The 26159-nt window shown below is 51.1% G+C and overlaps 1 protein-coding gene across 1 annotated transcript in view; it reads left to right on the forward strand.

Moving 5' to 3' along the window:
• LOC311622200 (integrin alpha-M-like) overlaps nt 1-13597 on the forward strand; it is a 39736-nt gene extending 26139 nt beyond the window's left edge. Inside the window, exons 13-30 of the mRNA XM_084883104.1 lie at nt 2558-2698; nt 2785-2994; nt 5610-5740; nt 5823-5986; nt 6276-6430; nt 6531-6662; nt 6823-6896; nt 7096-7237; nt 7331-7450; nt 8234-8313; nt 9096-9179; nt 9592-9667; nt 10352-10459; nt 10589-10672; nt 11157-11273; nt 11387-11488; nt 11686-11796; nt 12428-13597. Of these exons, the coding sequence (XP_084739230.1) occupies nt 2558-2698; nt 2785-2994; nt 5610-5740; nt 5823-5986; nt 6276-6430; nt 6531-6662; nt 6823-6896; nt 7096-7237; nt 7331-7450; nt 8234-8313; nt 9096-9179; nt 9592-9667; nt 10352-10459; nt 10589-10672; nt 11157-11273; nt 11387-11488; nt 11686-11796; nt 12428-12499 (2103 nt within the window). The 3' untranslated portion in view covers nt 12500-13597. The remainder of the gene's footprint in view (nt 1-2557; nt 2699-2784; nt 2995-5609; nt 5741-5822; nt 5987-6275; nt 6431-6530; nt 6663-6822; nt 6897-7095; nt 7238-7330; nt 7451-8233; nt 8314-9095; nt 9180-9591; nt 9668-10351; nt 10460-10588; nt 10673-11156; nt 11274-11386; nt 11489-11685; nt 11797-12427) is intronic.
• The last annotated feature ends 12562 nt before the right edge of the window (nt 13598-26159 follow it).

Here is a 26159-nt window from a genome sequence, read left to right on the forward strand (position 1 = left end):
CAATTAACTTCTGACAAAGATACCAAGTTCATTCAATGAAGAAAATAATTTTTCAACAAATGATGCTATGATAAATGGATATCCGCATGAAAGAGAATAAATTTGGACCCCCTACTTCACAATATACAAAAATTAACTCAAAATGGATCAGAGACCTAAATGTAAGAACTAAGGCTATAAACCTCTTAGAAGGAGCTATAGGTGAATTTTTGTAATCATAGATTTGGCAACGATTTCTTAAATATGACCCAGCAAGCATAAGAAACCAAAAAAAAAAAAAAAAAAAAAAGACAAATTGTAGTTCATCAAATAAAAACTCTTGAGCATTGAAACACTATAAAGAAAATGAAAAGAATGAGCGAAACTCCTTATAAATAATATCTCTGATAAAGGTCTGGTATCTAGAAAATAGAGAGTGGGGTTACAGTTGTGAAACACTGAGTTTACTCTTGTATTGTTATTTATTAATTATTGCATTATTTTCCCATACAAATGACTGTAAACCTACTTTTGCCCCACCCTGTATAAAGAACCCTTACAACTCAACAATAAAGGACAAATAACCTAAGTTTCAAACAGGCAAGGATTTGAATAGACATTTCTCCAAAGAAGGCATATAAATGGCCAACAGGTACATGAGAAGATGTTCAACATAAATAGTCATTATGACAATGCAAATTAAAAACACAATAGAGATTTCACTAGAATCACTATTCATTGGTTATCATTTTCAATGTTTTAATTATAGTTGACATGCAATATTATATTAGTTTCACATGTAAATCCTAGTGATTAGACATTTTATAACTTAGTGATCATCCTGATAACTCTTGTACCCATTTGACATCATACATAGTTATTAGAATATTACTGACTATATCCTCTATGTTGTACTTTACTTTTCCATGACTGTTCTGTAACAACCAAATTGTACTTAGCTCATGAATTCATAAACAAAATGTGGCATATACGTACAATGAAATACTATTTAGTCATAACCCAGCTGGTGTGACTCAGTGGCTGAGCATAGACCTATGAACCAGGAGGTCATGGTTCGATTCCCAGTCAGGACACATGCCTGGATTGCAGGCTCCATCTCCAGTGTGGGGCATGCAGGGGGCAGCCAATTACTCTTTATTTATTTATTTTTTTTATCGTCGATGTTTCTATTTCCCTTTTCTTCTCCCTTTCTCTCTGAAATCAATAAAAATATATTTTAAAGTCTTTATACTAAGTGAAAACAGTCAGTCACAAAAGGCCACATATGGTATGATTCCATTCATCTGAAATCTCCATATTAGACAGACCCATAGAGTCAGAAAGTACACTAGCAGTTGCCAGGGGATAGAAGGAATGGGGAAATTGGGAGTGACTGCTAACAGAGATAAGATTTCTTTTCAGAGTGATAGAAATGTTCTGAAATTAGTGGTGATGATTATCCAACACTGTGAATATACTAACACCCACTAAGTGTAATAGTTAAAAATGGTAAATTTTATCTCAATTAGTCCAGCCAGTGTGGCACAGTAACCAGAGGTCACAGATGCATTTCCAGTCAGTGCACGTGACCTGTTTGAAAGCTCAATCCTCATTAGGGGGCATGCAGGAGGCAGCTGATCAATGATTCTAAACATTTATGTTTCTATCTCTCTTTTTTCCTCTCTAAAATAAATAAAAATATATTTTTTAAAAAGCTATCGTGACAAAAAGGCAATCAATGTAATTCACCATTACAACAGACTAGAATAGAGAAAAAACATAATATTACAATAATAGATACAGATTTTTTTTTTTAACAAAATACATTCTTTCATTATGTTTAGTTCTCAGCAAACTAGGAACTAAAGGTAACATCTTCAACTTGAATAAGAGCATTTATACAAAAAATTATAGCTGGCATCATATTTAAAAGTAAGAGAACATTTATCTCTTAAAACTGGAAAGAAAGCAAGAAGCACGATACCTCCAGCTTTATTCTTATTTCTCAATGTTGCTTTGGCTATTAAGGTTCTTTTGTGGTTTCATATAAATTTTATTTTATTTTTAAAAATTTTATATAATTAATTTATTTTTTAATATAATAAATAGTTATTGTTCAGATTATTACAGGTGTTCCTCCTTTTTTCCTCCCATAGCTCCTCTCCACCTGATTCCCCACCTCACCCCATGCCCTTACCCCCTGACACGGTCTTCATCCATAGGTGTAAGATTTTTGTCTAATGTATATATATTAGAGGCCTGGTGCATGAATTCGTGCAGGGGTGGGGTCTGGCCAACCCAGCCAGGGGGAGGGGACATGAACAGTTGGCCGGCCTGCCCACTGGTCGAACTCCTGGTCAAGGGGACAATTTGCATATTAGCCTTTTCTTATATAGGATGTGTACTGAGTGGCCAGATTATTATGCGTTCAGAGATCATCATCATCTGGCCACTCGGTGTAGAGTAGAGAGGTGCACACCCACTCCTAAGCCACTCTCCAGCCCAGCAGGCATGGTTTCTCTTTACATGGAGAACCCCCGCTCTGCTTTAGGTGTGTCCCTGGCCTCATCTCTTTCAGATTGGCTCCTACTTTGGGGCCTCCCTCTGCTCCGTGGACGTGGACAGAGATGGCAGCTCCGACCTGGTCCTCGTCGGGGCTCCCCACTACTACGAGCCGACCCGGGGGGGCCGGGTGTCTGTGTGCCCCTTGCCCCGGGGGGTGAGTGGCTGAGGGGACCTGCTGGGTGGGGCTGGGTGTGGGGGGAGGGTTGCCGGGTTGGGACTGGCGCTGCTTCTGTTCTGCAGAGGGCCAGGTGGCAGTGCCAGGCCGTGCTCCGCGGGGAGCAGGGCCACCCCTGGGGCCGCTTTGGGGCGGCCCTGACCGCGCTGGGGGACGTGAACGGGGACAAGCTGGCGGACGTGGCCATCGGGGCCCCGGGGGAGCAGGAGAACCGGGGAGCCGTGTACCTGTTCCACGGAACGTCGGGGCTGGGCATCAGCCCCGCCCACAGCCAGGTGAGGCCCCTCACTGTCTCCATTGTGGCAGCAGACCCTGCAGATCTGTCCCCTTCTCCTTCAGTGTTCCCACAGCTGTCAGGTTAGTTCTCACATTACTCCTTCTGGAGCTTTAAAAGCAGTGACGCGCTGCAGGAAGCCTGACTCCTCAGTCCTAGGTTAGTTCTCACACAGCCCGGGAGGCCCGGGCCCAGCGCCCGCCCTGTGCGGGGAGGTGAGGCTGCAGCATGGACTCCGGCAGGCTGGACGGGCGGACGTCTTCCCCTCGGCAGGCAGCGGGCAGTCCCGGGTTTAGGCGGAGAGCCGCCCGCTCCGGAGGCCTTCCCACCGGCCGCCTCCCAGAACCGAGCAATTCGGGGGCTTTCGCTTGTGGGTCACACAGGGCCCCTCTCTCAGGAAATTCAGAAAAAAATTCAGATTTACAGGCAACGTTGAAAGACTTGTACAGCGAACACTCATATATTTACCCACATCCTACGATGGACATTTTACTAGACTTGCTTGACCGCATAGCCATTCTCTCTCCAGTCCCTCTCGTTTTTCAATGCATTTCAATGTAAGTTGCAGCATCTGTCCACTCCACCTGTAAACATTTCAGCGTGCATATCATTAACTAGAGTTCAACATTTGCTCACTGTTATTCTTTTTTGAAATATATTTTATTGATTTTTTTACAGAGAGGAAGGGAGAGGGATAGAGAGTTAGAAACATTGATGAGAGAGAAACATGGATCAGCTGCCTCCTGCACAGCCCCTACTGGGGATGTGCCTGCAACCAAGGTACATATCCTTGACCAGAATTGAACCTGGGACCCTTCAGTCCACAGGCTGACGCTCTATCCACTGAGCCAAACTAGTTAGGGTCTTACTGTTATTCTTAAGATCAAACTTACAAACAGGAAATGTTGCTCCTTCAGCCAGTCAGTGACTACTGACAAGTGCACGCACCTGCTGGAACCCGCCCTCCTAAGATGCAGAGCATCACCATCCCCAGAGAGCTCCCACCCACTCTGTTGCCAGGGAAACCACAGTTCTGACCACTGTGGACCACAGATCACTTACATAGGCCCCAGTGTGTGCTCGGGCTCTTTGCTGCCCGAGGCTCAGCCCCCTCAGCCTGAGGGTCAGGGGCCCTCTCTCTGCGGTTGAGGGCAGCAGGGGATGCCTCTTTTCATTGGCTCCTGTTGCTTCTCCGTGTAAATGGAGTTTGCAGGGTCTGGTTTGACTTTATTTTTATGTCAAAAGCTTTACATGCTTGTGCAAATCTCTAAATCCAAGGTAAGCAGTGAAACCCCTGCTCCCCTCCCTTCCCTGCACCCTAACTCACCCCTCAGAGATAACCAGGGGGAAGGGGGCACTTTATGAGGCTGCACACGGGCCCGCCTGGCCACAGGCTTTGGATGAAAAACAAACGCAGAAAGGACCTCACTAGGCTGGTGTGTGTTGTTTGCATTTCTACCTGCTTTTCCCCATGTCCTGGGGAGGGATGCTCGGTGTTCGGACCAGCCAATAGGCTGTGGATTCCCCAATCGCCAATTTCTAAACAAAACTTCATCCCAGCAGAGTACAATATATTTTCCTCAACATTTTTTTTTTTTTTTTGAGGAATAATGTACACCCAGCAAACTCACAAACTGTAAGGGATGAGTTTTTATATGTCTGTGAATCCAGTAAGCAGCGCCGACATTAAGATACACACATTTCCAGCAGCCCATGCTTCCTGTCAGCTGACAAAATCATTTAAAAATTGTGGTAAAATATACATGACACAAAGCTCACCATTTTAACCGTTTTAAAGAGTGTAGATAGAATTTCTTTTTATTTGGCTGTTACACTTTCAGTGCTATCCTTGCAGATGGACTAGAGAGTCAAATCACTCTTTTAAAAAAAAAATATATATATATATATTTTATTGATTTCAGAGAGGAAGGGAGCGGGAGAGAGACAGAAACATCACTGATGAGAGAGAATCGCTGATGGGCTGCCTCCCGCACACCCGGGATTGTGCCCTCACAGGGAATCGAACTGTGACCTCCTGGTTCATAGGCTGATGCTCAACCAACTGTGACCACTGAGCCAGCCGGCCGGGCTCAAAATCGACTTTAGAGACTGACTATGGAAACAGCGATGTCCACACCTCCACTCGCTTTCCTCTCTATTCCCTGGGTCTCCAGGAAGCACTGTTACTGATTCTCCATTCTTCCCAGCAGCGTGGTTTGCTGCTTCCGGATTGTCATTTTTAGCATGGACTTCCCGCCGTGGGAGGTGGGGTCTGAGGCTTTCAGACCCCCTTGGCCACGCCTTCTCCCCTCGCCCCACTCCCGATATTTACACGGTGATTTGGTTAGTATTCAGGCTTGGCACTATGGGACCATGTAAATGCGATTCAGCTGTGCCACCCCTTTCCTGTAAAACTGTTCCCTAAAACCTCCAGCTGACTGATGGAAGCTTTGGGTGCCATCTCAAGACTGTGGTCCAAAGCTGAATGGCTGCCCGGATTCCTTGAGAAATTACAGGAGATGAGACTTGGATGGTGACTTGGGTCCCTGGGGCATCTGACTTATACACTCCACGTTCTTCCCGCTCCCTCTCTCCCCTCCTCCTCTCTGTCCCCAGCGGATTGCAGGCTCCCAGCTCTCCCCCGCGCTCCAGTACTTCGGTCAGTCCCTGAGCGGGGGCCGGGACCTCACGATGGATGGCCTGATGGACCTGGCTGTGGGGGCCCAGGGGCAGGCGCTGCTGCTCAGGTGAGACCCTCTCTCAGAGCACACCGGGAGGCCTCCCCTTCGAGGAGCAGCCTAAGGACAGACAGCCCTGGTGTCTCTGCAGGTCCCAGCCAGTGCTGAGAGTTCAGGCGACCATGACCTTCACGCCCAGGGAGTTGGCGAGGAGCGTGTTTGAGTGTCGGGAGAATGTGGTGAGAGGCCTGACTGCGGGGGAGGTCAGCGTCTGCCTCCGCGTACAGAAGGGCACGGGGGACCGGCTGCCACCAGGTGAGGCTGCGGGGGGCGGGGGGGGGCAGTTTTCCGGTGTGTGACAGAACAGCTGCCCTGTACTGAGCACTCACTGTGTGGCAACCACTGTGCTATGTGCTTTGCAGACACTATTTCACTTCATTTCCACCCCTGTGAGGGTGCCATCATTGCCCTCAATCTAAAAATAGGGAATTGAGACCCAAAGAGGTCAGAGAAGCTGCCCAGAGTCACCGCTGGGGAGCGGGAGCTGGGCCGCGCCTGCCTGTCTGCCTCCAGGCCGGCCGCTCACCCGTGCGCCTGCCCCCAGGAGAGATCCGGAGCTCCGTCCTCTACGACCTGGCGCTGGACTCCACGCGCCCCCGGCCCCGTGCCGTCTTCCAAGAGACGAAGAACAGCACACGCCGGCGGACGCGGGTCCTGGGGCTGAGCCAGACGTGTGAGACCCTGAAGCTGCAGTTGCCGGTGAGGGGGGGGGCGGCCACGGCCCCAGCACCGGGGGTGGCGGGGGGGGGGGGGCGGGTAGGAAGCTGAAAGGCAGACCCCAACCACCGCTCTCTCTCAGGAGTGTGTGGAGGACTCCGTGACCCCCGTTGTCCTGCGCCTCAACTTCTCCCTGGAGGGGCAGCCCTTGTCCTCCTACGGGAACCTGCGGCCGGTGCTGGCCATGGACGCTCAGACCCTCTTCACGGCCTCGGTGAGTCCCGGGCGGGTCCTGCTGGGCCGGGAGGGACGGAGGCCAAGAGGTGGAAACTCATTTATTTCCTTTCGACGTTTTATTTTGTCGTTTCCTGTCACCATGGAATCGTTTTGTTATTTCCTCCCATTCCGTTTCACCAGACCCCGTTTCTTTGCAGCTTCCCTTTGAGAAGAACTGTGGCAACGACAGCGTGTGCCAGGACGCCCTCAGCATCAGCCTCAGTTTCACCAAGTGCGTTTCCCGCCTCGCTGCTGCCCAGCCTAGGCCGCCCAGTGCCGCCTCCCCGCCCGGAGCCGGGAGCGGCTACTCTGGGGGTGTCTGCGGGCCCCCACCCGCTGTCTCCTCCCCCCCCAGTCCCCCCCCTCCCCCCCGGAGCCGACCTCCCACCGGGAGGCCTCCGCCTCTCACGCCCGCCCAGCTTGTCCCCCAGCCTGCACGCCCTGGTGGTGGGCGGTCCCCGGAACTTCAACCTGACGGTGACGGTGAGGAACCAGGGCGAGGACTCCTACGGCACGCGGGTCGCCTTCTTCTACCCGCCCGGCTTGTCCTACCGGAGGGTGTCCGGGCTCCAGGTAGCCCAATGCTTCCCGCTCCACTGGCCTCGCTTTGTGGTCCCCAGGCTCATGGCTGACGTCACCCCCCTGTCTGCCCCCCTTGTCTTCCAGTCCCGGCACTCCTGGCGGTCCTTTCGTGTGAACTGCGAGTCCGACCCCTTCGCCCAAGCCAGGGCCCTGCACAGCGGCAGCTGCACCATAAACCAGCCCATCTTCCCCGGCAACTCAGAGGTCAGGCTGGGCCCCTCACCTTTTCTCCCCTGTCCTCTTCTGAATTCCCTCCCCCTCTTCCTCCTCCTCCCCCGCTTCCTCCATCTCCCCTCCCCGCATCTCCTTCTCCTCTTCCTCTTTCTCCATCTCCCCCCTTCCCCCATCTTCTCCTTCTCCTCCTCCTCCTCCTCCTCCTCCTCCTCCTCCTCCTCCTCCTCCTCTTCCTCCTTCTCCTTCTCCCCTCCCTCCACCTTCTCCTCCTCCTTCTCCTCCTCTTCTTTCTCCTCCTCCTCTTATCCCGATAGCTTCCTTTTCTGAGAACCAGCTTCGCTGACATAATGCAAACACCACACACCACCATTGACAGCATTCCCACTCGATGGCTCCTGGGTGGTTCACAGACTGTGCGTCCATCACCACCATCCATTTTAGGGTATTTCCTACCCCAAGAAGTGACTCTGCTCCCCTTGGCCATCACCCCCCACCTTCTCCCAGCCCCAGGCACCGCCAGTCCCATCCCCGTCCAGCCCCATCCCCCTCCAGCCCCATCCCCCTCCAGCCCCGTCCCCCTCCAGCCTCTCCCATCCGGACGTGTGGCACAGTGCACCCTGTACGCGTGGTCGCCTGTGGCCGGCTCCTTTCACAGCAGCAGGTTCCCAGGATCCCCGCTGCAGACCTTCATACCTCTCACTGCCCAGTGCTGCTCTCAGACGGGCCACCACACCTGCCGCACTCGTGCTTGTGCTGAGGAGCGTCTGGTGTTTCTCCTCCTATTCCTATTCTCTCTCCTTTCTCCGACGCCAGGTCACCTTTAACATCACGTTGGACGTAGACTCTGATGCCTCCCTGGGAGACAGACTGCTGCTCACGGCCAACGTGACCAGGTGCAGGCTTCCTCCACGTTGGGTCACGCCCTCTGCCCAGCGTGAACCGCTGCCCCCACCCCAGCTGGTTCTTGCTTCAGCTCATTCATTCAGCAAACACTGAATGAACCCCCGTGGCAGGCACGGGCCCCGGGCTGGTGGGACAGGGAGGACGAGGCCTGGCTGCTCTCACCGAGCTTAGCACTCAGCGGCAAGGCAGGCAGGAGCGGGCGGTTCCGTAACTGACACGGCTGCCCGTGTTCTCGGGAGCTCGGTGCTCAGAGAGGAGTCCAGAGGTGCTGAGGCTGTGAGGGGCCAAGCAAAGGCATAGATTGAGGGGCCGTGAAGACAGAATGAAGGAGGAGCGTGCGGAGGAGGGGCGGAGCTGGAAAGCTGGGACGTGTGGGAGCGTGGCCCAGGCCCAGGACGCAGGGCTGGAGGAGGCGGAGACATTGGCACAAACTGGATAGTGTCACGGACCGGCTGATGGGTGCTGTCAGGACGTCCGCAGCGTGACCTGGGCGTGACAGGGTCACACTGGCATGGAGAAAGGCCACCCCCGGAGGGCTGGGGTTTGGGCCAGAGCTGGTGGTGGTGGGAGCAGTTTCGATTCCAGGGACCAGAGAGAAGAAGGCAGTACAGGAAGTGGGGGTGGGCCTGGGCCAGGGGGAGGCAGGGGTGGAGAACAGTGGTGGTTGGGATGCAGAAAGAACTAACTGGGTGGTTGGTTTGAGGTGGAGGGAGGGAAGAGGGAGAGGGGGAGGGAAATGGGGAGGGAGAGGGAAAGCTCTGTCTCTCTTCAGTGAGAACAACTCGCCGAGAACCAACCAGTCGGAGGCCCAGCTGGCACTGCCTGTGAAGTACGCCGTGTACATGGTGGTGGCCAGGTATATGCCCAGAGCCCCTCCCACTGCACACGGGCTGGACGGGCCACTGAGCACCTGTGTGTGTCAGTCTGCACACGAGTGCTTGCGTGCTCCGAGGATAAACGAGTGTGTGTGCACGAGCATGTGCGTGTGCATGGTGTGTGTGTGTGTGTATGTGCAAGAGAACTTGTGTGTGCATGAGCATGTGTTTGCATGGTGTCTGTGCGTGGTGTATGTGTGTGTGCATGTGCATGTCTGTTCACATGTGTGTGAGGCCCAGCCACACACATCACCCCCTGCACTCCATCCTGCTCACACCCTCTCAGGCCTGCATTACCCATGTGCTTATTGACCCCTTACACACGTAGCCCGAGACTCCCCTTCCAGAACTTTCCTGATGTTCTCACCTGCTCCTTCTTCTTTCTACCATCAGCCGTGAGAGCTCCATCAAATTCCTCAGCTTCCCAGCTTCCACGAAGACCAGCCAGGTCATAAGCCATCAGTATCAGGTGGGGCCCCGAGGCCGGGCCGGGGTGCAGAATAGTGAGGGGAAGGGGGCGTCGGGGCTACTGTGTGCCAGGCTCTGTCCACGCTCGCTCTCACTCCACAAACACACACACACACACACACACACATACACACACACAGGCGTGCACGCACATATGTGCACACACTCACCCCTCGGTGTCCGCGGGACTTTACCAAATCGGTGATGCTCACGCCCGGGGATAAATGGTGCCGTTTGCACATGACCACGCACACCCGGATCGCCGAGAACCCGGTGCGGTGGGGAAGCGGTGCGGACAGGGCTGCTCTGTGCTGCCCGGGAATAACGACAGGACAAAGAAGTCGGCACAGGCCAGGCCCCGCCGTAGCCTAGCTACATGGCACACGTCAGCAACAACTGACCCTTTGCTCTGAGTGTTTTCCACGCCCACCCGTGGGTGCAGAGGGCGGCTGGACACACGCACACAGTCCCCTCCTGTTACCTTCACAGTGACTGCGGGGGGGGGGGGGGGCAGGGCCCGCTCACAGCGGGGCTCACAGCACCCCGGCCCCCCCTCTGGCCGCTGCCTGCCCCCCAGAGGGCGCGGGCGGGAGGTGCCTAGTCCCCGTGGGCCTGGTCCTCGGGTCCCGGGCAGGTGGGGTGAGAGCAGCCAGGCCGGGTCCTCACACCCGCCCGCCGCCTGCAGTTCAACAACATGGGCCAGAGGGGCCCCCGCGTCAGCGTGGTGCTCTGGATCCCCATCCGGCTGGACCAGGAGCCCGTGTGGGGCGACCCCACCGCTGTCTTCTCCCCGGTAAGCCCGCGGGCCGCCCTCCACAGCCGGTCTCCCCTCAGCTGTCTCCTCTGACCTTCTCCTGGACCTGGGACACCGCCCCTCCTTGGGGTGCACCCAGGAGCGCTCATAGGGCCCCTCTTCCCCCAGGACCTGAACAGGACATGCCGCCAGGAGGAGCGGGAGCCCCCAGTCTCCAGCTTCCGCGCTGAGCTGAGCAAGGCCCCAGTGCTGGTAAGAATGGGTCCCCGCCCCTCCGCCCCCCAGAACTGCCCCAGCCCCTCTGTCCCCAGAACTGCCCCTCCAGCCCCTCTGTCCCCAGAACTTCCCCCCTGCCCCTCTGCCCCCAGAACTGCCCCCCAGCCCCTCTGTCCCCAGAACTGCTCCCCAGCCCCTCCGCCCCCAGAACTGCCCCCCAGCCCCTTCGCCCCCATAACTGCCCCCCAGTCCCTCCGCTCCCAGAACTGCCCCCCAGCCCCTTCGCCCCCAGAACTGCCCCCCAGTCCCTCCGCCCCCAGAACTGCCCCCCAGCCCCTTCGTCCCCAGAACTGCTCCCCCAGCCCCTCCGCCCCCAGAATTGCCCCCCAGCCCCTCTGTCCCCAGAACTGCCCCTCCAGCCCCTCCGCCCCCAGAACTGGCCCCCAGCCCCTCTGTCCCCAGAACTGCCCCCCAGCCCATCTGTCCCCAGAACTGCTCCCCCAGCCCCTCTGCCCCCCAGAACTGCTCAGTCGCTGTGTGCCTGCGCATCCGGTGTGCCCTGGACGAGCCCTTCGGCAGCCAGGAGGGGTTCAGCGTCAACCTCACAGGCAGCCTGTCCTTCGGCTGGTACATCGAGGTAAGCGGGCCCAGTCAGCGGGGCTGCACACGGGGCCGCTGAGGCACCAAGGCCCGGGCCCAGCGGGTCTGCGTGCTGCCCAGGCCCAGACCCAGTGCCGCCTCTCCCCCCAGACGCCGCACAAGCACCTCCAGGTGGTGAGCACTGCGGAGATCCTGCTGGACGACCCGGGGTTTGTCCAGCTTCCCGGACAGGAGGCCCTCGTGAGGGCCCAGGTACCTGCCTGGGGCACAGGAGGCTCCTGGGAGAGGAGGGGGCTGGCTTTGGGGCTGTCTGGTAAAGAGGGGGAGGTAGGGGGAAGGAGGGCTGGGTTGGGGGCACTGGGAGGGCTTAGTTATTGGGTCCAGGGTGCAAGGTCTGCAGAAACCCCAGAAACCAGAGCCTGTGTCCCTTCCTCCCCGCCCTGCCCCAGACAGAGACCAAAGTGGAGCCGTTTGTGGTGCACGACCCGGTGCCGCTCATCGTGGGCAGCTCCTTGGGGGGGCTGGTGCTCCTCGCCCTCATCACCGCGGCGATGTACAAGGTACTTCCGCCCTCCCGCCCCCTCGCTGCGTCCTCTGGGTTTGCCTGCCCAGGGCAGCCGCTGGGTGACCATGGCCAGTCCCAGGGCCTCAGCTCCTTCAGCTGTGAAACCGGAGCACAAGGACCCCTTTGGCGAAGGGAACTGAGTTAATTCGTGCGGAGCACCCAGAGTGCCCAGGACAGAATGACCACCACATCAGGAGCAGTTCTCCTTCTATTTCATTTTCTCTCTTTCCTGCCCTCAGTATTTTTTAAAATATATATTTTATTGATTTCAGTGAGGAAGGGAGAGGGAGAGGGAGATAGAGACATCAATGATGAGAGAATCATTGATCTGCTGCCTCCTGCAACATCCTCTACTGGGGATCGAGCCCACAACCCAGGCATGTGCCCTTGACAGGAATGGAACCTGGGACCCTTCAGTCTGCAGGCTGATGCTCTAGCCACTGAGCCAAACCAGCTAAGGCCCCAATATTGATGCCACCTTGCTCCCTGCCCCACTTTCCCCAGGTCCCTTCCATACTCTGACACCTTATTCGTTGCACTCTTGGTCCCTGTGTCCCCACTCGGGGCCTGTATGGCCCTGGCCATGGTGTCTCATTGATCCAGCTCAGCCGTGTTCCTGCCCACAGCTCGGCTTCTTCAAGCGGCAGTACAAGGACATGATGAATGAAGCCGCTCCTGAGGCCGCCCCGCCCCAGTAGCCGCTCCTCCCGCTGCGTGGCGTCTCCTGTGGGTAGACCAGCGCACAGGCTCTGGACAGAAAGGTCCGCCCGTCCGTCCGTCCACCCGGAGACTGTGGTGATGTCTCACTCAGAAAAGACCTGCTTAGGTTTCCATTTCCATTCGTGTGTGTGAGTGTGTGGGTTGTGTGTCTCAGATGTCTCTGCACGGGGGCCAGACGCTTTGGCAAACCCTCTCAGGAGGAATGCTTGGGCTGAAGGCACTGTTCAGCCTTCCTCCAGGAGAGTGGTGAAGGCAGGCCCTGCTGAAGGAAGGGAGGCCTCCCTTCGGGGCGAGGACACCTGCAGCAGCTGGACAGCCACCACCCAGGCCGCACAGGATCCACGTTAAGGCCCAGACCTGGCCAGCCGACAGGAGCCTGCCCAACCCCCTCCACACAGAGCTAAGAACGTCCGATAGGCAATGACACCTCCCTTTACCATTTTCTGACTGTCCCAATGTCACTTTAGTTTTTGAATTGGTAAACCTGTTCATAGTGTAAGTCAACAGTCTCCCTTCCAGCCCAATCGCCCACCATTTAAGTCACTTCTGAAGGCCAGTCAAGTCCACAGGTTTTCGGGTCTCCTTCCCGAGGACTCTAGGCATATGCAAACACACACACACACACACACACACACACACACGATTTTCACACAAATGATAGCACAGGCTATTTATCCTCTTCTGCATCAGGTCTTTTTCATTAATATAGCTCAGCCATTGTTTCATATAAGACATAAAGTACTCTCATTCTTTTATACAGCTCAACAGTAGTTCATTGTGTCATGATGAACTTCTTAACCAGTCTCCTTTTTTTTTTTAATTTTATTGATTATGGTATCACATAATTGTCCTCATCCCCCCATTCCCATCCCAAACCCCTCCCCATATATGCCCCCACCCCCTGTTGTCCATGGCCACTGGCTAGACCCATATGCATGCACGCAAGTCCTTTGGTTGATCTCTCCTGCTTACCCCCACCATCCCCTACTTTCCCTCTGAGGTAACCAGTCTCCTTTTGATATACTATTTCCAATCTCTTGTGATTAAAATGATGGTGAACTAATAAATTGAATATATGTCACTTTTGCATATGTGTAAAGATAATTTAAAGGATATACTCCCAGAGGTTTGCATTCTCCAAAAGGCAATAAGAATTTAAGTGAAGGAATTTCATTTCAGAGTGTTATCAGGAAATACCAATAGAGGGCAGAAGGCCTGTAACTGGGGACTTGCATAAGGAGCCGCATTGAGATTGCTACGAAGGGCAGAGACACAGAAAGCAATGGCCCTGCTTCCATGAGTGGCAGCCGAGATCCTAGCTCAGCTGCAGAGGTCCCCTGAGGGGCACAGCGTCTCACCCCCAGCCAGGCTCCCAGCCCAGAACAGCAGAGCCAGGCGCCCTCTCAGACACAGGGGTTCATTCATAACATCCGGCTGTGAACATCAGCAGGGGTTCTGTCTGCCAGGGAGAGATGGGAGTCTGCTAGAGACACAGGTGCCCTCTTAAAGGGCCAATGCACAAAATCTCATTTGCAGCTCCGCTCCCCCCCACCCCCTCCCCACTCCACCTTCCATGGGCTCTAGCAGTGGGAGGGTACAGCAGACTGGAATCATGTGAGGAGAGCCTGGAGTTTGTGGCTCTGGGAGAGAGCTGAAGGGACGGCTGTTGGGAACCCTGTGCTGAGTCCCTGTACTGCACCTCAGATACAGTAGATCTTTCTTGGGTGGAGCACTCCCCTCCATAGGGCATCAGCCTGGGGGAAAGCAACAGGCCCACCCTCTGGACTCCCTCTCATCTCACCCTGCAGAGCTTGCACCCTATTGAGTAGTCAGCTGCCTGGGCTGGGTGTGGCTGTCTGGGTAGATTTGGGGGGTGTCAGTGCCCGAGTGGTGTGGCTTTGGTTCAGGGGCCATTCTCCTCCCACTTTCCCATGAGCCTGACTGGTGCCTCCCTTTCATGGGAGACCCTTTAGCTCCACCCTCCAGGCTCCAGGTGACCCACCTTCTCAACATCTGGTGGCCCCACTCTGCCACGATCTGGGCAGAACCTTGGACAGACTGAGTTGTGTGGCTCTAGGATAGGGCTCTAGGACAGGGGCTATTTCTCCCCCACCCCTTCTCCAAGGCCAACCATTGCAGAACCTGACCACTGAGAGCTTACCTCATGCAACTGGAATACCTTCACGTGGCCACATCCTGGTCTGTTTGGGCCTGATAAACTCTGCTGGCCTCACTCTGACAACTTCCTGAGTCCCCACTACACAGCCCAGGTCTGTAGACGACTGGCAGGGGCAGCTAGACTAGGTGTACCCTGGGACTTTTGCTGAGTGGCCTCAGACCCAGCATGGGTACAGAGTTTGAACCTGTATCAATCTGATGAAGACCACTCACCCCTTACTCAGGACTCACTGAGAACCTACCCCATGCAACTGGAATATTGCCAGAGGCTCTTTCAGTGACTGAGTCTAAGAGGCAACCAGCAGGCAGAACTCAGGTAGACTTGGGACTTTTGCTGAGCTGCCCTGGGCCTGTGCTGGTAAAAGCCGGCTTTGGTGCATAGCTTGGTCCCTCCCTTGCACATTTAGCCTCCGCTGAGGCAGCCAGCAAACTAGATTACTTTGTAGCTCCAAACAGGTTGCCCAGGGTCAGTCACAGGCAGCACCTGACATGGGCCTACAGAGGATCCAGTTAGCTGCACAAGCAGCTCATCCTATGGAGATATTGGCTGGGATCAGACCTTTCTGAGGCGGATTCCTCTTCATGTGGTCAGCACCTGCTTAGCAGCTCACATATAAGCCAGTCTGAGGGTCAATAGCAATCAAGACTCACCACAAAACCCACACAAGAGACATTTCTGGAGCACCCAGATCAGGTAATCAAGGAGACAGTGCTACTAGGACAGGAGAGGTGGTGGTGGCAAGAGGGAAGCCCCCAGAAGACTTGCAGGAATATTGCTACAACAGGTCACCAGTGTGTGTGTGTGTATGTGTGTGTATATATATATATATATATATATATATATATATATATATATATATATATATAGTACTGGAAGTCCTAGCCATAGCAATCACACAAAAAGCAGAAAAAAAGACATCAAAATTGAATAAGAAGAAGTAAAATTGTCATTTGCAGATGACATAACACTGTATATAAAGAACCCTAAATATTCCACCAAAAAACTGCTAGAGCTGAAGTCAATAAAGTAGTAGGATACAAAATAAATATCCAGGAACATTTTGCATTTAACATTATATACTATATATATATATATATATATATATATATATATATATATATATATTTCAGAAAGGAAGAGAAAGGGAGAGAGAGGTAGAAACATTAATGATGAGAGAGAATCATTGATTGGCTGCCTCCTGCATACCCTTAACTGGGGATTGAGCCCACAACCTGGGCATATGCCCAGATCAGGAATTAAACTGTGACTTCCTGGTTCATGGGTCGATGCTCCACTACAGAACCACACTGGCCAGACAGATTATTTTCTTCGTTTCCCCTTCTGAGAGTTAGTTATTGGTGTATAAAAATGGAACTGCCCAACTGGCTCAGTTGAGTATCGACTTATGAACCAAGAGGTCATGGTTCGAGACTGGTCAGGGCACATGCCTAGGTTGCTGGCTTGATCCCAAATGGGGGATGCATGGGAGGCAGCTGATCAATTCTTCTCCTTCCACATTGATGCTTCTATTTCTCTCTCCCTCTCCCTTCTTCTCTGAAATCAATTAAAAATATTTTGAAAAAAGAAAATAATCCCACTTACAATTGCATGAAAAATGTAACATACCACTCTCTTCCGCCATGCAGCCAGCATGAGTGGGACAGAGCCCATGCTAGCATGGAAAAGGCTCTTTTGTTTATTGCATCGGACTCGGCTCCCTGGTGGTCCTTGGGGATCACGAAGTCTGGGCGTAACAGATTGGGGGCTCACCTGGGACCCCAGGACCATGAGGGACCCCGATCCGGAGAGCCTGACTGGCCGCTGTAGGTGTGTGTTTGTCTGTGTCCTTGTGTGAGCGCTCTGGAGGGACATAAAACCCCTCATGGAATTGGTGCCCGAATACGTCTAGCAGACACGCCATTAAGGCCATGGGCCGGAGGATTCAGAAGACGTTCTGACCTCCCGGGAGGGCCCCTCAGTCAGGAGAGATGTGGAATCCTCTCCTAGAGGGACCCTCACATGGGGAGAGGGATGGAAGCCTGTCCCAGGATGAGGTGAGCTGAGTGACCCATTGCCTCACCTGCGGAAAGTGACGGGAGCCTTTCCCAGGTCTGAGTTTGGTATTGGCGGGCGACGTGGCGCCCCAGGATGGAGCAGGCGAAGTGTGGCTGGTGTGGCGGCAAGGGAGCCCTCTGGTGGTGTTGGGTCAGAGGGGGGGACTTCCGAGGGGCTCAGTCTGTGTGTTGGAGCACGGCTGGGCAGTGGCGGCCTCGCTCGGGGAGCAGGCACCTGGGTTAATTTTGCTGGCTGCCTGGAGAAGGGGAGGCAGAGCCAGGAAGCCGCTGGGGCGACCCGCGCTTCCTTTTCGGAGACCGTCCGAGCAGTGTGGCTGGGGTGGTGGCAGCAGCCTCACTCCGGGGCCTGGGCCGGCGTGGCGGCACTGGGTCAGGGAGAAGAGGCTCATGGGCAAATTTCTGTGTTCTTGTAAAGGCAGGAGAGAAGTGGACCTCTCCCAAGTCTGATTTTAAAATTTTGAAATGTTGATGTTGGGCGTCCTCTTGTTGGTTGTTGTGATTTTCTGTGTTGTGGAGGTCCGGAGTGGCCAATGGTTCTAGTGGCCAGCTTTCTATGTCAGAGGGCCACCGGTTGGCGTGAGGCTGTTGTTTGGTTTGGCTTCCACGGAGTAGGAAGACTGTTCTCAGGAGCTCTCTGTCTGTTTCTGTGCTCTTTGTAAATTTGCTACTCTTTCCCCACAAAGCAGGCAGGAGGTGGGGGAGGGCGAAGCCACTCCTCAAGAAAGTTTTTATGCATCTTGAATTTCTGTGCTCATGTAAAGGGAAAAGGCCAGTTCAAAATGAGTGCACATAGTTTTGGGCTGTGCTTAAACTCTTTTCTGTGTACAGAATGAGTTTTAAAAATGGTAGAGATTAACTGGGAGATAAATTAAAACTGGTTTCCCTAGGCATTGTAAGCAGCTTTTGAAATTTCCTGCCCTAAGGCAGGAACTAGAAGGTAATGCTGGGAGTCTTCAGCTAAAGAATGTGTTCATTTGCATTTAAATGTCTCCCTTTGTCCAATCCCTCCCCCAGTGATCTACAAGGATTGACTAGATCTGTTGCTGAAACTCCTCCCTAAGAAGTAGGATGTAAAAGAAAGGAAAAAAAGACATAGGAAAGTAAAGTTTAGACTTGCCTCATCAAAAATCTGGAGACCAGAATTGAGGCTCTTAATTATTATGTCTTGTATTTTTCTTAGAAATGTAATGTTATTAATCTAAAAAAATGCCAAATATATTTGACTTGCCAGCTTTAAAAGTTCAAAGTATAAATTAAATTAGGAAGAGTTAATTGCAGTAACTAAATGCCTAGAATATGGCAGGCTGAACTGTATTACATGTGTTAAAAATAAGCAGTAATGATCAAAGATCTCAGGGATTGATTTATTCTCATTTGTCAGATGAGAAAGTATGTGATGCTTACACTTAAAAAATTATTTTAAGTCAGTGATACAGTATTTTTTTAAGTCAGTTTTTCTGAATAATGTTTTAATGTAACATGAAACTTTTATATTTGATCTGTTTTGTTTTGCTTTATATGCCATTGTTGTCATTTGTAATCACATTGTAAGCTTGAATTTGGGCTTGTACCTGCATCTTGTATTTTGTAAACTTTGGGAGTCATTTTTGGTTTCAGCCGTGTGTGTCTACTTTATAGATTTAAGTAGACTTCATCACAAAAGTTTATAATTTATTTAGAATTGTGTTAAAACAATGTGAAAACAATTATTTGTATGATTTAACCCCCTGCAACTGCTTGGACAATTTTCACCGATGTTCTGCAGAGGGAGTAGAGGGGGGGGCTTAGAAATGCAGATAAATCTATATCTGTAGAAAAAATGTGGCATTTTAAATTTCAAGTGGCTGAACCTGTTCCCTCCTCCCTTGCCTTTTCTTTAAAATTTGAGGCATGATTATATATTATTGAAGGATATAGAAAGAAAGTTTAGAAGTTAATTTGAAATTATAAAAGGTCAGCAACTAATAGGAAGGAATTAGTATGTTTATTGTAGAAAGCAGGGAGCCTCCTTGGACATTGAAGAAGGACTGTGGAACTCAGAAGAAACATGTACTGAAGGAATGCAGCTGCTGAACTGGACAATGGGTCTTTGAGGAGCTAAAGAAGGCTCTCATCTCAGCACCTGCCCTAGCCTTGCCAAAGGTTGCGAAGCCCTTCCACCTCCACGTGAGTGAGGTAAGGGGCATTGCCAAAGGGGTTCTCACTCAGACTCTAGGTCCCTGGAAGAGACCTGTTGCCTATCTGTCTAAGAGACTGGACCCTGTGGCAGCAGGGTGGCCAGCGTGCTTCCAGGCAGTGGCCACAACAGCATTGCTGGTGAAGGAGGCAGATAAGCAGACTCTGGGCCAAGAGCTAACATGGATGGGCCAAGCTTTTCTCCTGGACCAGCCCTGTGTCCACATTCATAAGACTCTGGCCATCAACCCTGCCAGCCTGCTTCCAGATGATGATGGAGGAACCCATTCATGACTGCACAGAGGTAACAGACGACAAGGTACTGTTCACGGATGGGAGCAGTTACGTTCAGGATGGGACCTAATATGCATAGGCAGTGGTAGTCACACCATTTGGGCACAGTTCCCGAACTTTTGGCCTTAATCCAGGCCCTTTGATGGAGACACTGTGCCATCCACAGAGAAAAGAGGGTTACCAACTGCAGCCGGAAGGAATCAGCTGAACAGAAGCAAGCCACCAAAGGACCAGATGATTGGTGGGCCCTCCATATGCAAGACTGTTGGTCCCAAAGGCTCTAGGTAAGAGTTGCCCAGTGACACCAGGTTACCCACTTAAGTGTCGCCAAGCCTTCTGAGCTTCTGTGAGACAGAGTTGCTAGAAGTACTGTCTGTGCACAGGTAAATGTTAAGCAAGGTAAGGGGGTCCCCCTGGGAATTCGGGTCCCAGGGAACTTCCCCAGGAGAGCATTGGTAGGTGGATTTCAGAGATTAAACCACTAGCAATAAGGTCTAGTTTTTGTAGACACTTCAGATTAGGTTGAAGTATACCCCACTAGGATGGAAACTACCTCTATAGTGGTCAGGAGATTATTCCAGGAGATTATACCTATATTCGGGCTGCCAGTATCAGATAACTGCTCCACCTTTGTATCTAAGGTATCTCATAGTATAGCTCTAGCCTTAGGACAGGTAAAGCAAGACTCTGGAAAAGGGGTTTAACTAAATGTGTCCTAGAATCTGTGAAAATTGGACCAACCCCCTGTCCTTTGCCCTCTTAAGGGCCAGGTGTACCCCTTACTGAGACAAGTTTCCCCTTTTTTTTGAGGGGGGGGGGGGATCATGTATGGTAACCATTCCCTTTCTCAAGTCCTTACAGGCTCTGCAGTTTGCTTGTTCCAGATGCACTGCCAGTGCCCACCGCAGACCCTGTAGCTCAGGAACTCAATGTGGGTAAAGAAATTCACTACCCAAGGACTCAAAGGGATGCTACACTGTTATCCTGAGCACGCCCAGTGCTGTTGAAGTAGATGGCACCCAGACCTGACTACATGACTCCCAGCTCCTGCATGGCCTGGATCCTGGCAACTAGCAGCCTCACCTGTGAGATCCCCAGCCTGGGCTCCACACAGGCCAGGAGGAGAACTGATGCCTGCAGGAGGGGAACTGGACTTCAGTGAGGACAATACTGATGGATACTAAGGGTCTTAGTAACTGTATTTGTTGTTTATGCTGAAAGGAAGTAGGCTGAGTCAATGATTTGACTCATGCACATAAAACAATGGGGGAATGAGAAGGCAGGGTGGGGCGAGGAAAAACTCCTGACTCCACTGTGGGGCAGGGCGGAGTTATCCTCCATTTTGTAACTGAACCCTAGCCCTCATCCAACCAATCAGGGTCAGCCAAGGCAGTGACATCACCACCGACCCGAGTAAAACCCCAGGGCTTGGCGAAGTTCACTCTCTCTTCCACCATGCAGATGTAAGGTGATAGCACATTGTGGTTTTAATTTGCATTTCTCTGATCATTAATGAGAAATTGAGCATCTTTTCATATGTCTACTGGCCATCTGTATGTCCTCTTTGGAGAAATGTCTACTAGGTCCTTTGCCCATTTTTTAATTGGATTGTTTGTATAACCTACAAACAGGTTATACTGGGCAGTCATGCTGCCGGCGTGAGTGGGACAGAACCCATGCTAGCATGGAAAAGGCTCTTTTGTTTATTGCATCAGACTCGGCTCCCTGGTGGTCCTTGGGGATCACGAAGTCTGGGCGTAACAACTTTGAGCATGTTTTCATAAGTCTCTTGGCTTTCTATACGTCTCTTTTTGAAAAGTGTCTATTTAGGTCCTTTGTCTATTTTTTTTATTATTATTATTGGATTGTTACATTCCTTTTGTTAAATTGTGTGAGTTCCCTGTAAATGTTGGAGATTAAACCCTTATCTGAGATTAAAAAAAAAAAAAAAAGTAACATACCACCTGGCTGGCGTGGCTCAGTGGATTGAGTGTCATCCCATGCACCAGGAGTTACTGGTTCAGTTTCTAGTCAGGACACATGCCCAGGTTGCAGCTCAATCCAGTGAGGGGAGTGCAGGAGGCAGCCTATTGATGTTTCTCTCTCATCGATATTTCTGTCTCTTACTCTTCTCTAGAATCAATAAAAACATACTTGAAAAATTTAAGACACTAAAAAGAGAAATTGAAAATAGAAATAAGTATAAGAATATACCATGTTCATGGATAGGAGCAATTAAAATCTCCATACTACCCAAAGCAATCAATAAATGCAATGCAATTCTTATCAAGATACTAATGGACTGTTCCACAGAACTAGAATGAATATTCCAAAAATGTGTATGGAACCACAAAGACCCCGAATAACCACAGTAATACTGAGAAAGTGCCCCGACCCGCGGGGCAACAACGAGGACACGTGGAAACCACCTAAGAAAATGAAGCAAACAAGGAACGTGAAGAACGGAGGCAAGACAAGGTTCTGATCAAGCCTCAAACTTTATTTTTTGAAATGACAGTATATATACAGCAGGAACAAATGGGGGGCAGGGCTGCCTACGCAGAGGGGTCTTTGGCAGTGTATAATTGGTTTAGGCACTGAGTGACAAGGTGGTAAGGTATCTGGCAACACAGGATTGGCTAACTGCCAGGTCGGTGTAACATTCCAAGGTGTAACATTCCAAGGCTGGGCTAGCTATGGGGGAGGATCAGGAAGGGGAAGTTGCAGAGATGCTAAGCAGCAGGTTAATCTTTAGCTTCTGGCCAAACCTCAGGGCACCGCATAACTTCTGCTAGAAGGAACTTAATTCTATTTTCTTAAGATGGAGTTGCTTGTCTCAACCCTGATTGCTCCCAACAAGAAAGAAGAACAAAATTGAAGAAATCACACTATCTAATATCAAACTGCACTACAAGTCAATAGTAACCAAAACAGCATGGCCCTGGCAAAAAATAGAATATAGATCAATGAAACAGAATAGAGAACTCAGAAATAAACCCATACATTTATGGTCAATTAATATACAACAAAGGAAGCAAGAACATACAGTAGAATGAAGATATTCTATTCAGTAAATGGTGTTGAGGAAATTGGACAGATGAGTGCAAAGAAACTGAAACTAGATCACCTTCTGACACCATACAGAAGAATAAACTCAAAATAGATTAAAGACTTAATGTAAGACTCATAACTATAAAAATCCTAGAAGAAATCATAGGCAGAAAATCTTGGACATTTCTCATAGCAATATTTTTTCTGATATTTGTTCTGATATGAACAAATGGGACAACATCAAACTAAAGTTTTTGCACAGCAAAGGAAACCAGCAACAAAATAAAAAGACAACCCACTGAATGGGAGAACAAATTTGTCAGTGATACATCCAAAATTTATAAAGAACTTACACAACTCAATAACAAACAAACAAACAATCCAATTTAAAAATGGGCAAAGAACCTAGTAGACATTTCTCCAAAGAGGACATACAGATGGCCAGTAGATATATGAAAAGATGCTCAATTTCTCATTAATCATCGGAGAAATGCAAATTAAAACCACAATGTGCTATCGCCTTACATCTGTCAGAATGGATAAGAATAAATCAACAAACAACAAGTGTTGGTGAGAATGTGGAGAAAAGGGAACATTTGTGCACTGTTGGTGGGAATGCAGACTGGTACAGCCACTGTGGAAAAGAGTATGAAAAAAAATTAAAAATGGAACTGCCTTGTGACTATTTACAGAAAAAAACCAAAAAACAACAACAACAACAACAACAACAAAAAACATTGAAACCTGTAAAGAATTTTTGTGAGTTTATTTGAGCCAAACTGTCAACATATGCCCGGAAGCAGAACCTCAACAGATTGAGATAATACTCAGAAGAATGGCGGGTTACATTTCTATATTTATACATTGCAATCAAAGGAAAGGGATGTAGGTGAGTTACATGAAATTCATTGGTGATAGATTAGGGAGGTGGGACAGAGCTAAGCGGAGAAACCTCTGACAGGGTAAAAGGTGAAATGATGGACATGAGCTTCTTTCACAGAGATGGATACAGGATACTCTAACGTAATTAACAGTTGACAATTAACTTGATAACAATAACAATGAGGGAATGTCTCGAGGCCATTTGTTCTGCCCTGAGCGGTCTGGGGTAAAAAGGAAGTTACAAGTTACCCAGACATCTCACAGATATGTTATCTTAGAGGCCGGAAGGCAGATGGGTTCAGTAAAGAAGATCTAAGTTGATCTTTGTCGGGTGAAATATCGGTCTAGGACATGACTGCCCAGTATAACCTGTTTGTAGTTAGATATTTAATTTTCAAATCATTTTTTTGTGTGATTATTTTAGGTCTCTGAGTTTGCAAGACTGCCACGCAGGCCTTCCCTGAGCTTGTCAGGTTAGCATGTGGCTCTTTTCTTTCACATGACCCAGCGATTCAACTTCTGGGAACATAGTAGAAGAAACCTGAAACATTAATTTGAAAGAACATATTCACCTCCATGTTCATAGCAGTGCTATTTACAATCTGGAAGCAGCCCAAGTGCCCATCAGTAGGTGAGTGGATAAAAAGGCTGTGGTACATTTACACAATGAAATACTAATCAGCCTAAAAAAGATGGAAATCTTACCTTTTGTGACACCATGAATGGACCTGGAGGGCATTATGCTCAGTGAAATAAGCCAGTTAGAGAAAGGCAAGTACCATATGATTTCACTTACATGTGAAACCCAATGAACAAAATAAACTAACAACATAGAAACAGACTCATAGATACAGAGAACAGATTGACAGCTGTCAGAGGAGCGGGCTTTGGGGGCTGGGTTAAAGGTGAAGGATTAAGCAAAAACAAAACAAAACAAACAAAACCACCCAACATTCACACTAAAAGCAACTCATAGACACAGACAACTGGGTGGTGGTTACAGAGGGAAAGGGTGGTGGGGGAGGTAGAAGAGGGTGAAGAGGGATAGATGGTGACGAAGGAGACTTGACTTGGGCGGTAAACACACAATACGATATATAGACGGTGCATTATAGAATTGTACGCTGAAACCTACATAATTTTATTAACCAATGTCGCCCCAATAAATTCAATAAAAATAAAAGAAGAAATAACACTAAGGGAGGGATGTGGGCTGGGACGAGAAGGCCGCCAGCAAAGGTGGGCAATCAAACGGAGCACCACTGTGAGCCCTGGACCATCACCCCACCGTGAGCCCGGGAGAGCAGACCGGGCATCTGTACCGGGTCCCCGAGGAGAGAGGGATGGGAGTATGTAAACACCAATTCCACACCGTCATTGGCAGCGCTGCTCTAGGTGGGAGGGGGTGGGCGTGCCTTCCCCCGGGCCTCTGGCCGGCCTTGAACCTGGGCAGAGTGGGTCCTGGGCCAAGGATAGGGTGCAGGGTGGTGCAGTGGGAAGTCTGCCAGGTGAGGCTAGCCCCTGGCAAGACCACAGGGATCCAGGCAGGGCACCAGCAGCACCTGCTACCAAAGGTACTTGTGCTTAAGTTTGATGACTGCTTCCAGGTGACCCTCCCGCCTCCGGGAGCACCCCCACTGCCCAAACCCCATACTGGTGCCGGTGCAGTGCCGTGACTCTGGCCTGATTCTCACACCAGGATGTCAGTGGCCTCCACTTGCTATTTAGTAGCATCTGCATTTCACGTATGAGCAGACGGAGGCTGAGGGGTCAGACCAATTGCCTGAGGCTTCTTGCTGGTCTTGCTACCCCAACTCCTAGCATTTTAGTCTCCCCTTCTTATCATTACCCTCGACCTGGCTGCCACCGAGATGGAGGGGCCAGGAGTGTCCCCCTTCCTCCCTCCTGGGGCGGTCACAGGGTTCAGTTATGTTCTCCATCAGCAAGATGCCTGACGTCCCACTCAGTCCAGGCTTCAAGCATTTCCCCTCCCTCCCTCCTGGAGGGCCTTCCCCTCCCTCCCCTTCCTCCTGGTGACGTAAGGACAGGAGAAGAGAGCGGCCCTGCTCCTCCTGCAGATGCGGAAGGAGGTGCCAGGAGGGCGTTCCTCCCTCTCCCCCAGGAGATGACCCGCAGGGCGCAGCTTCCCCTCCCCGGGAAAGCTCAGGCTTTGGGCTATTTTTTGGAAACCTTCCTTCTTAACCACCTGCCGTTTAGAAGAGAGCTCCAGCCTGCAGGATTTACTGGTTTCGTTTCTCTGATTTTGATTAGTTGCTGACATTGCCACATTGAGAGATTTCTGAGAGAAATGCGGATTGATGGTGTTTCTGGAAAAAATGGGAGAGTTTGGCGGCATGAGGCTCGGCAGGAAGAGCCACCCAGGCAGGACCCATGCGGCTCTCCAGCTGGCTCCACCCGCACCTGCCTGGGAGCCGCCTGGGAGCCGGCCGGCCGCCGGCCAGTGTGAGTGACCGCTGAGGCCCTGTGCGATCTGGCCCCGCCGCCTCTGCCTTCACTTCCGCTCCGGCCTTCCCTCTCACCTCGGCTTTCTCAAAGGCACCTGATTTAGGGGAACTGATCAGGGCCCTTCGAAAGCAAAAGGAAGTGTGACTGGCAATCACAGTGGATGGTCAGGCCTGAAGGCAGCGCGCTGGGGCAGATCTGGACGTATCTCAGGTTCCTGCATTCCTCTCCCTTCCCAGCCTTTTGCCCACTCCGTTCCCCTGCCCAGAACTTCCTCCTCCTCCACCAATCCTGTCTCAGTGCGGTCGCTGCTTCCAAACTGTAGCTAGGAGCAGCTCCACGTGTGGCCACAGTAACCTGCACTTCCGCCCCCAGCGACTATAGCTTCCTGCAGGCAGAACCCCCGGGACGGCATCTGCAACATGGAACCGAGCCACAGCTGAACACAAGTGTTGAGTCGATGAATGAGTGAATGAATGAATGAGTGGATAGCTTCCTGTTCTCGTTGTGTTCTCTACC

This window comes from Pipistrellus hanaki (assembly GCF_964339955.1).
Source record: "Pipistrellus hanaki genome assembly, chromosome: 4".
NCBI lineage: Eukaryota > Metazoa > Chordata > Mammalia > Chiroptera > Vespertilionidae > Pipistrellus > Pipistrellus hanaki.